This window comes from Diabrotica undecimpunctata, chromosome 9 (genome assembly GCF_040954645.1).
Source record: "Diabrotica undecimpunctata isolate CICGRU chromosome 9, icDiaUnde3, whole genome shotgun sequence".
Taxonomy (NCBI): Eukaryota; Metazoa; Arthropoda; class Insecta; order Coleoptera; family Chrysomelidae; genus Diabrotica; species Diabrotica undecimpunctata.
The window spans coordinates 33,173,053-33,188,122 of record NC_092811.1 but is presented as its reverse complement, the minus strand read 5'-3'; the positions used below and the strand labels follow the sequence as shown (position 1 = coordinate 33,188,122).

The following is a 15,070-nucleotide window of genomic DNA, read 5'->3' as shown; positions in this document are numbered from 1 at the left end:
TGGTATTTTTAGGATACGGCGATAGAGCCACATTTCGAAAGCTTCTAATCTGTTTATATCCCTCGTTTTGAGTGTCTAGCCCTCTACGCCATATAGCAGTACTGACCACACGTAGCACTTAGTAAACCTTAGTCTTAGTTGAAGATCGAATTCGGAACAAGTCAGTACCTTCTTGAATTTTACGAAAGCTTGTCGAGCTTGCTCAATTCGACATTTTACTTCCCTGTCCGATGCCCAGTCTTCAAAAAGCCCCGATCCCAGGTATTTAAATTTACTCACTCTTTCAATGGACTTAGTATTCAGTGTTATGGTGGAGTTTTCCAGTGCATCCAAGTTTCTGGAGATGATCATAAATTTGGTTTTTTTGGTATTAATCTCTAATCCCATTCGCTTACTGTATTCTCCGATTATAGTGACAAGTTGTTGAAGATCGACTCTGTTGTCACAAATTAAGACACCATCATCAGCATATCGTATGTTGTTAATCAATACTACATTCACTTTGATTCCCATCTTTGCATCCTTCAAAGACTCTCGAAATATGGCTTCCGAATAAATGTTAAATAAAAGAGGGAAAAGCACACATCCCTGTCGAATGCCCCTTCTTATATGTATGGGTTTGGATATAGAATTGTCTATTTTTAACTGTGCCGTTTGATGCCAGTACAAGTTTTCAATGCATCTTATGTGTTTTTGGTCTATATCAACTTTCTTGAGGATCTGCATTAACTTGTGGTGTTGGACACGATCAAACGCTTTTGGTAATCTAAAAAGCATAGGAACACATCCTTGTGTTCCTTGAACACATCCAAAGGAACACATCCTTGAAAACATCCAAAGACTTAATCGGGTGAGTTTAAACCGTCTTTGATATTTGACTTAAGTTTATGTTGCATTCTGTATTTTGCGTACCGGGGACACTCGATCAGGATGTGTTTCACAGTTAATACACTTGAGCAGATTTGGCAATTGGGCTTCGGCTCGGACTTCATTAAGTATTAAGTATGTGAGACGGGTATGTCATATTCTTAATCTTCGGATGACAGCTTTTTCTTTTCTAGAGATTGTTGGAAGTTCAAATTTTTCAACAGTCTGCCGAATCCCATGTAATGCACTCTTGATTGTGTTGCAGTGGGTTTGCCAGGTATGATACTGTTGTTGCTTGAATATTTGCTTTAAGTCATTACGGATTTGAATATGTTGGGCTTTTAAGGATTGACTGTTTACACAAGAAGCTTGTTTGGCTGCTTGGTCTGCTTTTTCATTACCGGGGATGCCGATATGGGATGGTAGCAAGACGATAGTGACATTTACACCTTGAAAAGTGAGTGCACTGTAAATACTATGGATTTCTTGAACTAAGGTATGCTGAGAGTATAGACTTTTTATCGATTGTAGTGACGACAGGGAGTGTGTGCATATTGCTTGGTGTTTATCATCTGTTTTTAGTTTTTTAAAAGCTTTTAGTATCGCATAAAGTTGTCCAGTGTATACGCTGCATAAATTCGGTAAAAAAGATGATTTTATTATTTCATCATATGTGGTAACGGCACATCCAACGCCTGCTTCGCTTTTGGAGGCATCTGTTTACAGAATTTTTTGGAATTGGTTCTTGCTTATTATTTCTTCGAAATGTTGCCGTATAATAAGATTTGAGGTTTCATGTTTACTGTATTTTAATAGAGAAGAGATTGAATGTAAGATTGGTCTATTCCAAGGCGGAGTATCCAGGATTGGGAAGGAATGTGTATTAGTAAGGTCGATGGTTTTTCTTAGAGTTAATTTCTGGATATCTATTATTGATTGAATCCTTTGCGAGGTCTCCATAGGCGATGTTGAAGTAATGAAATGGTAGACTGGATTGGATGGATTTGCGGACACGGAAGCAAAGTAAGATTGAAGAAGATACTATCGTCGAATACAGAGAGTCGAGAATAGATTCGAGATATAGGCAACTAATACATAATATATAAGAAAATGCAACTATGATAGTACAACTAGACGAAAATACAAATCCCATCCCCATTAAGAGGGGAGTGAGACAAGGAGAAGTAATATCGCCAAAACTTTTCAACCTAGTCCTAGAAGACGTCGTCAAAACTACAAATTGGTCAACCTATGGCATTAACGTTAATGGCGACAAGTTAAACCACCTCAGATTTGCTGACGACATAGTGATTATAGCGAGCACATTCGAGGAACTGCAAATTATGAGCCAGCCAGCTCCCAATACGTCGGCCTAAAAATGAATATAAAAAAAAACAAAAATAATGACAAACCCAGATGACCCCAGAGGTATAACTATAAATGGCAGTGAGATAGAACAAATCCAGAAATATATCTGCCTAGGCCAAATCCTGACGCTTGACAAAGAGAACCAAAGTGCGGAAATTACTAGAAGAGCAAGACTAGCATGGGCAGGATTTGGAAAACGTAGTTGGATACTTAAGAACCGCAAAATACCCCAATACTTGAGGAGCAAAGTGTTCAACCAATGCATCCTTCCTATCATGACATATGGATGTCAAACCTGGACCTAAACAAGGCAAACATGAATAAACTAGCCTCAACAGAAAGAACAATTGAAAGAGCAGTGTTAGGTATACGACTGTCAGATAAAAACAAAAGTCGAGGACATAGCAATAAAAATTACCAAACTTAAATGGAGCTTCGTGGGCCACACTGCTAGACAAAAAGACCAACGTTGGAATACTACAATACAACATTGGAGACCTTACGAAAGTAAACGACAAAGAGGAAGACCACAGATGAGATGGGTTGATGACATTAAAAGAATAGCCGGAAGAAATTGGAAATATGTTGCTCAGGATAGAGACCAATGAAAGGAGTTGGGAGAGCCCTATGTCAAAATATAGACGACAGAAGGCTAAGAAGAAGAAGAAGAACGTAGCCACCTAGTTTCCAGCTATTTAAAAGGATTTCTTTCAGTATCCTTAGTTCTTAAAACCAAAGGTCCTTCTAATAAAGAAGAGAAACTGAAAAAATCTTTTTATTTCATTTCATAAACTGTAAAGTTTTTGCTGCTAGAGCGGACCAACTGCATCCAGTCATGTGGATGGAAAATCTCCAGTTCAGTCCCTTTCTTTTTTTTTTTTCAACAATGCCATGATCCATATCTTCCTTTAGATGACTGTGTCCTGGTATTGTGAACTTGTGGACTTTAAATTTCAAATTGATTGAATCTTTCATAGTCAGTGTAAACAATGATGTCACATTGATGGGAGTTGTGATGATGGGAGTTTGCGAAACCACTTTCTCAGGTTCTTCAACCAGGAAACCGTCTTCTTCCTACGCTTCTCCTATCCTCTACTTTTCCATGAATTATGAGTCTAAAGATGTTGTATCTTTCGCCTCTCATCACATGTCCGAGATATTGCAATATCCTTTCTTTTATTGTATTTTTCATTGCCCTCTCTCTGCCTATTCTCCTTAAAACTTCTGTATTCCTGATTCTATCTATCAATGGAATCTTTAATAATCTTCTAAATGTCCACATTTCAAACGCGTTAAGTCAATTTATTGTATTCCGGTTTAATGTCCATGATTCAGCTTCATAGTACAATTGAAAAAAGGAGTACCTAATTATAATTAAGTTTTTTAAATATTTCAATTATTATTTAGTTAGTTTTCGTATAACCGTACAAGAAACACAATGTCTATGAATAATTCATAATAATTAGGTACATATTCTGTTTTCATTTTTTTTTTAGTTTTATTATATAAAGGTTTTTCTAAAGGTTTAATAAATAAAATAATCTAATTAAAAAATAACATATCTTGCGTATCCAAAATCGTGTAGATTTTTTATTCGTTATTTAAACTCTTGCTATTGATCTTAATTATATTATGTATTTATATTGTCTTTAACTATTTTGTTAATATTGTCAAGCTATTTTAAGTGGCATCTTCCATTCCTCTGGAATAAAAGGATTTAGTTTTAAATTTTAGGATATCTTCGGATAGGTTTATAAAGCTTCTCGTGTTTTGTGGTATTAATTTATAATGGGGAATTGATGTTAGTATATCATGTATCTGTTTTTAGATTGGCCTCGAGGTAGGTGCGATCTGTTTCGTAATAGGCAGTTTAACCTACTGGATCATGATACCCACTATCTGTATAGGGATACTGTTCTATGTAATGAAGGTCGTATTTTTAAAAACTAGTCGAGATGTTAAGCGAGTGGAATCAGTAAGTAAGTATAAAAACTAGGTAAAATATAATAGAGGTTAGGTTAGTTTAAAGTATACAGGGTGTTTCAAAAAGTTATGTCATAAATTAAATTACGCATTCCGGGTACAAAAATAAATTGATTGAAACCAAGTACCCTAGTACAAAAGTGTACACAAAAAAAGTTATAGCTCTTTGAAGTTACAGAAAAAAACTGTATTGTTTTAATAAGGAAAACCAAATACGCTGAAAAATCATATTTTTTTGACGAAATTTCGTCAGAGGTTATTCTAACCCTCAATTGTTGTTCGTCCTCTATTGTTACAGAATACACTTTCTCTTTCATAAACCCCCAAAAGCAAAAGTCTATGGTGTTAAGACCTGGAATTTTGGGTGGCCAAGAAATAGGTGCGTCACGACCACTTCCAATCCACCGACCAGGATACTGCCTACAAAGGTATGCTCGGACATCATTACTGTAATGCGGTGGAGCGCCATCTTGTAGAAACCACATATTTTGCCTTATTGCAGTATTCACTTTTTCCAAATACTCTTGTAAATCGTTTGCCAAGAACTGCAAAAAATTATCACCATTTAAATTGTTGGAAAGAAATACTGGGCCTATTAGATTGTTATCCACAATTCCTGCCCAAACATTAACTTTAAAAGTCCTTTGGCGATGAGTCGTTTTTTTTTTTCGTGAGGATTTTCGTCGGCCCAAATTTGCTCGTTATGATCGTTTGTTATTCCATTTCTACTGAAGGTAGCCTCGTCGGCAAACAAAATATTTCTAATAAAATTAACATTTCGAGTGTTTTCCATTAACAACCAATCACAAAATCCAATCCTTTTAGGATATTCTTCAACCAATAACTCTTGAACCGTTGTTAAGTGATAGGGTTTAAGCAGCTGATCCTTCAAACGCCTTCAAACCTTACGCGAGGAACATTTAGTTGAGCAGCTATTACCCTTGTACTTATTCCAGAGACTTCTTCAATGACTTCTTAAATGTCTTCATCAGTTGCATCCATTATTGGACGACCACTATTGCCAGCAACTTGCGGTTGGAATATACCCGTTTCCCTTAAACGACGATCAATGGTCAGAAATAATCATCTATCGAGTGTATTTCGATTGGGGTATTTTACTGCATAACGCCTTGCGGCTGCTGCACTATTTCCTTGACATTCACCTACCATATTCCCGATAGTTTATTGAAATCATAATTTAATCTGATCCAACTTACCCAAAGTTAAATGCATATCTGCCATTTCCTAAAATGTGTAGGCCATTGTAATATCAAAATTTTTAATATTAATCTTATTCACACAATAAATGATAGCTTCAAATTATTGACTATTATTGATGGAACTGTTTGTAATTATTGTATCCGTAGAATCTAATTGTAATTTTATGGCCAACTAGGAAAAAACTAGATTTTCGAAAAAGTGATAACAGGCAAAAAAGTTTTAAAAATAATATGTTAAACTAATGATGCCACAAAATTCATTTGATTTGAACCTACTGAAAAATTTGGGGGGATTTAGGACAGCACACCCCCTTAAAATTTTTCTGTGAGCTTAGATTTTGTTGTTTCTTTTGTATAAAAAATTATTTTTGTATACAAAATGTCAAGTAGTTTAGGAGATAATTCAAAAAAACAAGTTTTATTTTGTAACTTCAAAGGGCTGTAACTTTTTTTGTGTACACTTTTGTACTAGGGTAAGTTGGATTCAATCAATTTTTGTCCCCGGAATGCGTGATTTACTTTATAACATACCTTTTTGAAACACCCTGTGGAGTACATAGCAAAACTGAAATATTGATGGGATTTTTTTGCTTGTTTCTGTATATCTGTTCTTTTTTTTGTGATTTAAGTGAAATTATTTTAAGACCAAACCTTGGAGAAAATTTATAGCGGAGACTTTATCAGTTTTAAATAAAAGTAAATAAAAAATTAATTGTCAAATTATTTCGCAAATAAAAAAAAAATAAAACAGAATTTGATTTTAGAACTTGTATAATCCTTTTATTTGTGAAGTTAATTTAAGTCTGTTTTAATTTTTTAAATCATCATTCAATTCTTTATCAACGGCAGTCTTTTAATATATCATTTGACTATTTTTATTCAGGCATTCGGAACTTTGGTAGATCTGCTGTATATAAGTTCTTTACCAATGTCCGATAGACCTTTTATTTTGTCATTGTAAACTCAGAGCTCCTGTATCAAAGCTATATCAAATCATTTCATAGCAACAGTAAGTTCTGTCGAAGCTGTCTCGCTATGCTAAAATTTGCATACAGTACTCTGATTGGAGCGATCGAGACCTCTGATAATTTTGAAGGATACATTTCCAACCCTCTTATTTAGGAGGCCTCTTTAATCGTGTTTGCGAGGATTTGTGCATCCTCCCAGTTTTTCCGTTTTTCCAACAACCAGTATTACGACTTAGGGTTTTGATTTTGCTTCCATAGACGAACCCTGATATTTTTGATTTTGTTCAATCCATAAGACGTTTGGGCTTCTTCTTCTGGTGCTAAATCCACTTATGAATATTCGCTGTAACCATTACAAGTTCATCTCTATCTTCTGCTTTTCTTATAAGCGTCTGTGTGTTTAGCCCGGTCTAGTCGCGAATGTTTTTCAGTCAGCATATTTGTCATCTACCAAGACCCTTTTTTTCTACGATTTTACCCTTCATAATCAGCTGCAACATCTCATACTTCTCATTTCTAAGTAAGTGCCCTAAATATGATATATTTCTTCTTTGAATGGTGGTCAAAAGTTCTCTATCTCTTCCCATTCTGTGCAACACCACTTAGTTCGTAATATGATCGGTCACTGGTATTTTTAAAATTCTTCTAAAAGACCATATCTCAAAAGTTTCCAGTTTTCTCATCAAGTCAACATCAAGCTGCGGCACCATAAAGTGGATATAGTGGATATAACATTTTACAGACTTTTATATTCAGTAATCCAGGTAATATGGTTTTACCACTTATTAATAACCATGGTTTTTGTTTTCTTTGTGTTTATTGTTAAACCAAAATGTTCCCCAGTATCACAAATTTTGTTTAGTAGCGTGTGCAGGTCTCTCTCACTTTCAGATAATGACTGTATCGTCGGCATAACGAATGATATTTATATTTTCACCATATATCTTGATTCCTTCTGTACAGCTCTTAAGTGCTTGTGTGAATAACTTGTCGGAGTATCTATTAAATTGCAATGGTGAAAGTACACAGCCTTATCTCACACCTCTACTAATCTGGTTGCATCTGTGCTATTTCCATCTAATGGTACCACAGCCTGTTGGTTCCAGTAGAGATTTCTTACTATGTTAATACCATTTTTGTCGAGTTCTTTTCGATTTAGAAATTCCATGAGAATGTTATGTTTAACTTAGCTTAATTCAAAAGCTTTGTCGTAGTCTATGAATGCGACGGAAAGATCTTATTGTTTTTCTCGACATTTTGAGCAAAAGTTGTAAAACTATACAAAGCTTGTACTGTTCCGAAGCCATTACATAAAACAAATTGTCTATTATTTATATTCGCTTCACACTTTCTGAATATTTTTGCATGTATAACCTGTAAAAATGTTTTCAATAATTGTGATATTAAGCCGATTAATCTATAGTCACTACAGTGTTTGGGATTCTTGTTTTTGGTAGCGGAACTAATATGGATAGTACCCATTCCGCAGGTATCTCGCCAGATTTATATATGTTGTTAAAGAGGATAGTTATTGCGCTTAAATTGTCTTCATTTATTAGTATAATCAGCTCGATGTGAACTTTATTTTGCCCAGAGGCTCTGCCAAATTTTGAGTTGTTTATAGTACGATAAACTTTAATTTTAATATTATTGGAGCTTCCTCGCTATCAATTTGTGATGGTTCCTTTCTTGTGTCCATGAAAAGATCTTCAATATATTTAGTCCATACTTTTTTATTGAAATTCTGTTACTAGTAGGTTAATTGTTTTTGTCGATTAAGTGGTTAGGTGTGTTTGTTCGTAATTTTCCAGATAATTCTCTGTTTTTTTTATGTATGTTTTTTTTGCGATTCCTCTATTTCATTGCATGTTTACATCATTAACTTTTGTTTCTATATTGTTTTCTTTGTTCCACGATTTCCAGTATTTTTTGAGTCATCCAAGGTTTTCGGCTTTCTTCATTCTTTTGTAGAGTTTCGTTCTGTGTCTTTATAATAGAATCTTTGATTTTGCTTCACATAATGTTCACATTCTCAATGTTTTTCATTTCTTATGTTAATCTTCTCATTTCTTGATTTAGAAAAGTTCAAGCGTTACCACTGGTCATTTGACGCAAGATAAAACACCTGTAAATCAATACTAAAACTTTAATACAATAACTTATTTTTCTTCTTCTTCTTTCTTCTTGTATGTATTTAACGATTTCAAAGATAGATGATAAATGTTAATTTATCATCTATCTTTGTTGCCCTGTATTCGATTATATAAGTAGATGTTTTCGATGGTTTGTATAATATTGATTGGTTTGTTTCTTTCATACAGTACCTCTAAGACATCTTCGACTTGGATGCGTTCGAAAGCCTTTGTAAGGTCTATAAAACATTGATATGCTGGTTTATTGTACTCGATGGCCTTTTCTGTAATTTATCTTAGTATAAATACAGCGCGCGGGGTCTACGCAGGATCTTCCGGATCTGAATCTTTGTTGTTCATCTCCATGTGCGTTGACATGGTTTTCATTAAATCTTTGTTTTACTCCTGGAACTATTTCATTTCCGGTTCGTGCATTAAAGTCACCCATAAGAATTAAGGGTTCTTCATGAGGTATGTCATCCAGGATGGTTTGCAGTTGTTCGTAGAATGCCTCTTGTTCCTTCTTAGGTTTGCAGTCCTCGGGGATATAGATAGATATGACATTTAATTTTTGGTAGTCCATTGTGATGTTGATATGTATTATTCTTTCGGAGATATATGGGCACTTATTTATGTTGTCTTTTTGTATGTTAAACATTTTTATGGACAAGTATACCTACGATTGATCGTGTTCGTTCTACTTTCTTTACTCCACTGTATGCTAGAAAATATTAGTTTTAATCTCTTTGGCTTTAACCTTTCTTCTGGGATTAACTTCTTTCTTCTGGGATCTAACTGGATTGCACAAATGTTTAGGTTTTAATTTATCAACTCTTCTATTATCTCTTGGTCTTTGTTGTTAAAAGAAATAATGTTCCATGTTGCTTGTCTGATTGTGGGATTATTTTTTTTTCGTTTTCCTTTTCTTTGCGTGGTTCGTCATCTTGGGTTCTATCTGGTTCCGACGATTTATATCGGTTGTTTGAGTCTTGTTTTCTTTTACAATGGGTAGGATGCTAACCTGGCCTATCAACCCTCCTCTTACCACCAAGCCTTTGCGCTCGTAACCTCCAGGCAGAGTTTAATACAATAATACAATAACAACCTTAGAAACTATGCCGCCAATTCTTATCGGTACACAAAGCATGGGGTTCAAATTAACGGTTGCAAAAAAATTGGTGTTAATACTGATTCAAAACTTTGTGTATGAATGCCATACTGTACGAACTGCCATACAAAAAAAAAGTTCTTCTTACCTGTGACTCACACATTGTGACTGTGTTTTATATTTTATTCGTTCTGGGTCATATAACATATTAAAAATCTCCCATGGGCTTGTAGACTATTAGAAATTTTTAATTTTATTATCTTTTTTTACCATCAGTTTCATTTTTAAGAAAATGAGGTTATAGTATAATGAGACATCTGCTCCAGGGTAAGTTTTAAAGCCTAGAATGGAACTTCTATATCTTAGATTGGTTAGTATAAAGCCGTCTTCTTCTTCCTCCTTATAAGCAATTCTTCTTGTTCATTGGCGGACTAATACCTCTATGGAAAGTTGTCAATCCATCTTTTGCGCAGTCGTGCGATACTTCTTCTGCCGATTGGTGACTTATCTCTTGCTATTTTGACGATACGGATCTCCCCCCTATACGTTACATTTTCTTCTAATGTCTTCCGATCTTCTGAATCTTTCGATTTCACAGCGTATTTCCTGCATAGTATATAAGCGTATTTCCTATAGTATAAAGTCGATTGGGCATAATGTTATATTCAACTACATTTAAGTGTGCTCCCTCGCAAAGGGCTTCCATAGTCCTCACTATATTACTAGTCCATTCTTTGTGTACTCATTAGCACAGTTCACAGTCTTATGGAACTGCAGAAGTTAGTGCTGACTTGTTTACTCAAAAATCATCATGTTGTGCATCAGGATGGTGATTCATTGTCATTCTGAATACTTTTATGACAGTGCTATAAGACCTGCTTGTTCTTGATTTTTTAGCAACTTTTAGTTGAGAAGGGATGACGGTAATTATCTTGAGGTCCCCTTCCTACCTTGGAATTTTGTTTGTACTTCCACATTGGTTTTATGTAGATTTGCACATTTTCGCTTATTTTGTCATCCTTTTCATCATTTGAGCAGAGTTTGTTTCTCTCGGAACACCTTCTGGCCTAGTATTTGCTCTCTATACAAAATTAGCAACTGGAGTTGCTTCTATGACCGTTACAATTGCCTGGGTTCTATTTTGTTTTATTTTTTTATCTCACTGTCCATACTTGTTCCTACGTGTTGGGCAGAAATACTGTCAGTACGGATAATAAATTAATTTTGTACTCCTATTGCTGATATTAGGAGATGCAAGCTAATTGCAAGTCATGATAAATAAAAAATATTCTATTTGGTTGGTAGATTCATATTTTAAGTTATGCTCTGTTTTTAGCTCGAAGTCCCATTTACACTCATCTAACAGCTACACTTCAAGGACTGACTACTATACGAGCATTCAAAGCTGAAGAAATACTCAAACATGAATTTGACAGTTATCAAAATCATCATAGCGCCGCATTTTTTATGTATCTTGCAGCCACTAGAACATTTGGTTTTTGGCTGGACTTTATATGTGTAATATATATTGCTATGGTTATATTGTCGCTGATTTTCGTCGAAAGCGGTAAGTAAATAAAAACACTGAAACAGATTAGTTTTTAAAGAGTTTTATTAGTATTATTTTATTTTATTTTATTTTATTTTATTTTATTTTATTTTATTTTATTTTATTTTATTTTATTTTATTTTATTTTATTTTATTTTATTTTATTTTATTTTATTTTATTTTATTTTATTTTATTTTATTTTATTTTATTTTATTTTATTTTATTTTATTTTATTTTATTTTATTTTATTTTATTTTATTTTATTTTATTTTATTTTAATTTTATTTTATTTTATTTTATTTTATTTTATTTTATTTTATTTTATTTTATTTTATTTTATTTTATTTTATTTTATTTTATTTTATTTTATTTTATTTTATTTTATTTTATTTTATTTTATTTTATTTTATTTTATTTTATTTTATTTTATTTTATTTTATTTTATTTTATTTTATTTTATTTTATTTTATTTTATTTTATTTTATTTCATTTTAGTTTATTTTATTTTATTTTATTTTATTTTATTTTATTTTATATTTTATTTTATTTTATTTTATTTTATTTTATTTTATTTTATTTTATTTTATTTTATTTTATTTTATTTTATTTTATTTTATTTTATTTTATTTTATTTTATTTTATTTTATTTTATTTTATTTTATTTTATTTTATTTTATTTTATTTTATTTTATTTTATTTTATTTTATTTTATTTTATTTTATTTTATTTTATTTTATTTTATTTTATTTTATTTTATTTTATTTTATTTCATTTCATTTCATTTTATTTTATTTTATTTTATTTTATTTTATTTTATTATATTATATTATATTATATTATATTATATTTTATTTTATTTTATTTTATTTTATTCGTATTAGATTCGATTCGATAATTGATTCGACTAGTTATTTGATTCGATTCGATTTGGTAAGTGATTTTACTCGATTGTTTGTAGTTTTTTAAATTAAAAATTTTTGTATAGGTACAGCAAAAAAATATTATTTTTAGAAACATTTGGAGGAAATATGGGTCTTGCCCTCACTCAAACGTTAGCTTTGACGGGGATGTTTCAGTGGGGGATGCGACAATGGTCTGAACTCGAAAACCAAATGACTTCAGTGGAAAGAGTTCAAGAATACGCTGACTTAAAACACGAAGAAGATAATTATACTGTAGAAGTAAATGAGACATGGCCAGAGCTAGGCCAAATAGAATTTAAAGATATGACACTTCAGTATTCGCTTGATGATCCTCCAGTTCTTAAGAATCTCAGTTTTGTTATTAAACCTTCGGAGAAGGTGGGTATAGTGGGAAGAACAGGTGCAGGAAAATCTTCGTTGATTCAAGCTCTTTTCCGGTTGACTCATATCGAAGGTAGCATACTTATTGATGAAATAGACACAAAATCTGTGGCACTAAAGAAACTCAGATCTAAAATTTCCATAATTCCTCAAGAACCCGTTCTATTCTCTGGAACATTGAGGAATAATTTGGATCCTTTCGATGAGTACAAAGATGAAGTAAGTAAATATTATGTTCAGAAAAATATTTAATTAGTACAGCGGTACATATTAGTAAATTTGATATATTTTGTTTACTATACAACTATATATTTATCACTATATTGGTATTATTATCAGTAGGTATATTAGTATCAGTTCGTATATTAAAATATATCAAAATAATGGGATCAAAAAACATATTGAAATTGCTAGGTCCATTTTCATAAAAATGAAGAAACCGTTTAATAATAGTGATATCAATCTCTCTCTAAGAATAAGACTGTTAAGCACACATGTGTTTAGTACCCTGTTGTACGGTGTGGAAGCAAGGACTCTTAAAAAGAACTTAATAAAAAGCATTGAGAGTTTCGAGATGTGGGGCTTTCTACGAATATTAAGATAAGTTGGTTTGACCGTATTACAAATGAAGAACGGATTTATGGCGAATGGACAAAAAGGCCTGAAGTGAATAGATCTATATCTATATATATATATATATATATATATATATATATATATATATATATATATATATATATATATATATATATATATACTTGTATTACGATCACTACATTGCGCTACCCAGCCTACTCAGACACTTGGGCTGATACAAATTCAAACTCGGAAAGTTCAACGAATATCTCCTAAAGCTTCACCACTGCAGTGGTTAGAACACAGAGGCGACACCTGCTTTGGCTGCCAAGAACGAAAAATATATAATAATATCGTTTTATGTCCTCTGGGCTATGCGAAATGTTTAAAAGATTAAAATCTTTTTATGTGCAATAAAAACAACTTGGTTCTTCCGACGTTCAAATCACAGTAATCTTCCTTTTCCCGAGCAAAACATGACTTCCGTCACTTCAACCCCTTCTCCTTTTCACCAATGAGATACACACATCCTACATACCACGTAGTCCCTTTCAACCAATCAAATTCTGTGACTTGTCAAACACAAGTTCAATGCTGTTACGATATCACATAACCTTGGTATTTCCAAATTTTACATAAATAAGACCTATTCTTTGTTTCCAAGTTTCTAGAGACAATACAGCTATTACTACTACGGTTATTGTATAGTTATCCCTGTCCACAAAACTTTCTAATTCTTTGTCCAATTTCTTTGTAAACAAAAGACATAAACCTTATATTCTAAAATTATCTCTGGAGGAGTATCACCGAGACTCTAGCCGTTATCACTTGCCGTACTACTCCACCTTAGGCAGCTCAGACCGCCTGACCCGCTCGATAATCTGACCTACAATACTTACCCTAAAAAAGGAAAAATTGGAATATCCGGGCCATTTAATGTGAGAACAAATATACACTTTTCTACAAAATATAATGCAGGGAAAGGACCAAGGAATCAGGGCGGCAGAAGATTATCGTGGATGAGAAATCTAAGAGATTGATTGCACCACAAACGAACTAGAGCTGTAAACAAAATTAGAAGACCCTTGATAATATTTAATCTCTGATAGGAGAGAAACGGAAAGAAGAGGATGCACTATAATAAATATTTAGAGTTTGAAAAAAAGGAAAAGACAGTTAAGATTTGATTTTAAGTACAGGGAGCTTGCGCATTCGTTTATACGTATTTTGACCCAATAGGCCTTATCAGAACGGCTTTCGCAAACGCTCTGAACGTGAAATAAATCTTTTCTGTCTTAGGAAGCAACTCTAACATAGCTTCGTATAGACGCAATGTAGCGACATCTGATAATAAAATCGTAGACTAATTTTCAAAACCAAATTCAAGAATTCCGCTTTAATCTGTGCCTTCTAAGAATTGCAAGGCAAAACAGACGTTGATAAATATGTTAAGAGAGACATGGGGAATCTAAAATTGCATTCCACAACATATCTCCTTAACTAAGCAAAATTCTTAGCGAATTGGTTTCTAGTACTCGTACAGAGTATATCGAAATAAAAAGGAAAAGACAGGTAAGATTTAATTTCACGTACAGGGAGCTTGCGCATCCGTTTATACGTATTTCGGCCCAATAGGCCTCATCAGAGCGGCTTTCGCAAACGCTCTGAACGTGAAATAAATCTTTTCTATCTTAGGATACAACTCTAACATGGCTTCGTATAGACGCAATGTAGCGACATCTGATAATAAAATCGTAGACTAATTTTCGAAACCAAATTTAAGAATTCCGCTTTAATCTGTGCCTTCTAAGAATTGCAAGGCAAAACAGACGTTGATAAAGATGTTAAGAGAGACATGGGGAATCTAAAATTGCATTCCACAACATATCTCCTCAATTAAGCAAAATTCTTAGCGAATTGGTTTCTAGTACCCGTACAGAGTATATCGAAATAAAAAGGAAAAGACAGTTAAGATTTAATTTCACGTACAGGGA

General features: G+C 32.9%; 1 protein-coding gene across 2 annotated transcripts in view; it reads left to right on the top strand.

Annotated features, from left to right (window-relative positions):
- Nucleotides 1-15,070, top strand: part of LOC140449790 (probable multidrug resistance-associated protein lethal(2)03659) — a 70,000-nt gene that overhangs the window by 53,982 nt on the left and 948 nt on the right. For both annotated transcript variants that reach the window (XM_072543143.1, XM_072543144.1), the window contains exons 8-10: nt 4,064-4,214; nt 10,983-11,213; nt 12,208-12,719. In XM_072543143.1, coding sequence (XP_072399244.1) covers nt 4,064-4,214; nt 10,983-11,213; nt 12,208-12,719 — 894 coding nt within the window. The remainder of the gene's footprint in view (nt 1-4,063; nt 4,215-10,982; nt 11,214-12,207; nt 12,720-15,070) is intronic.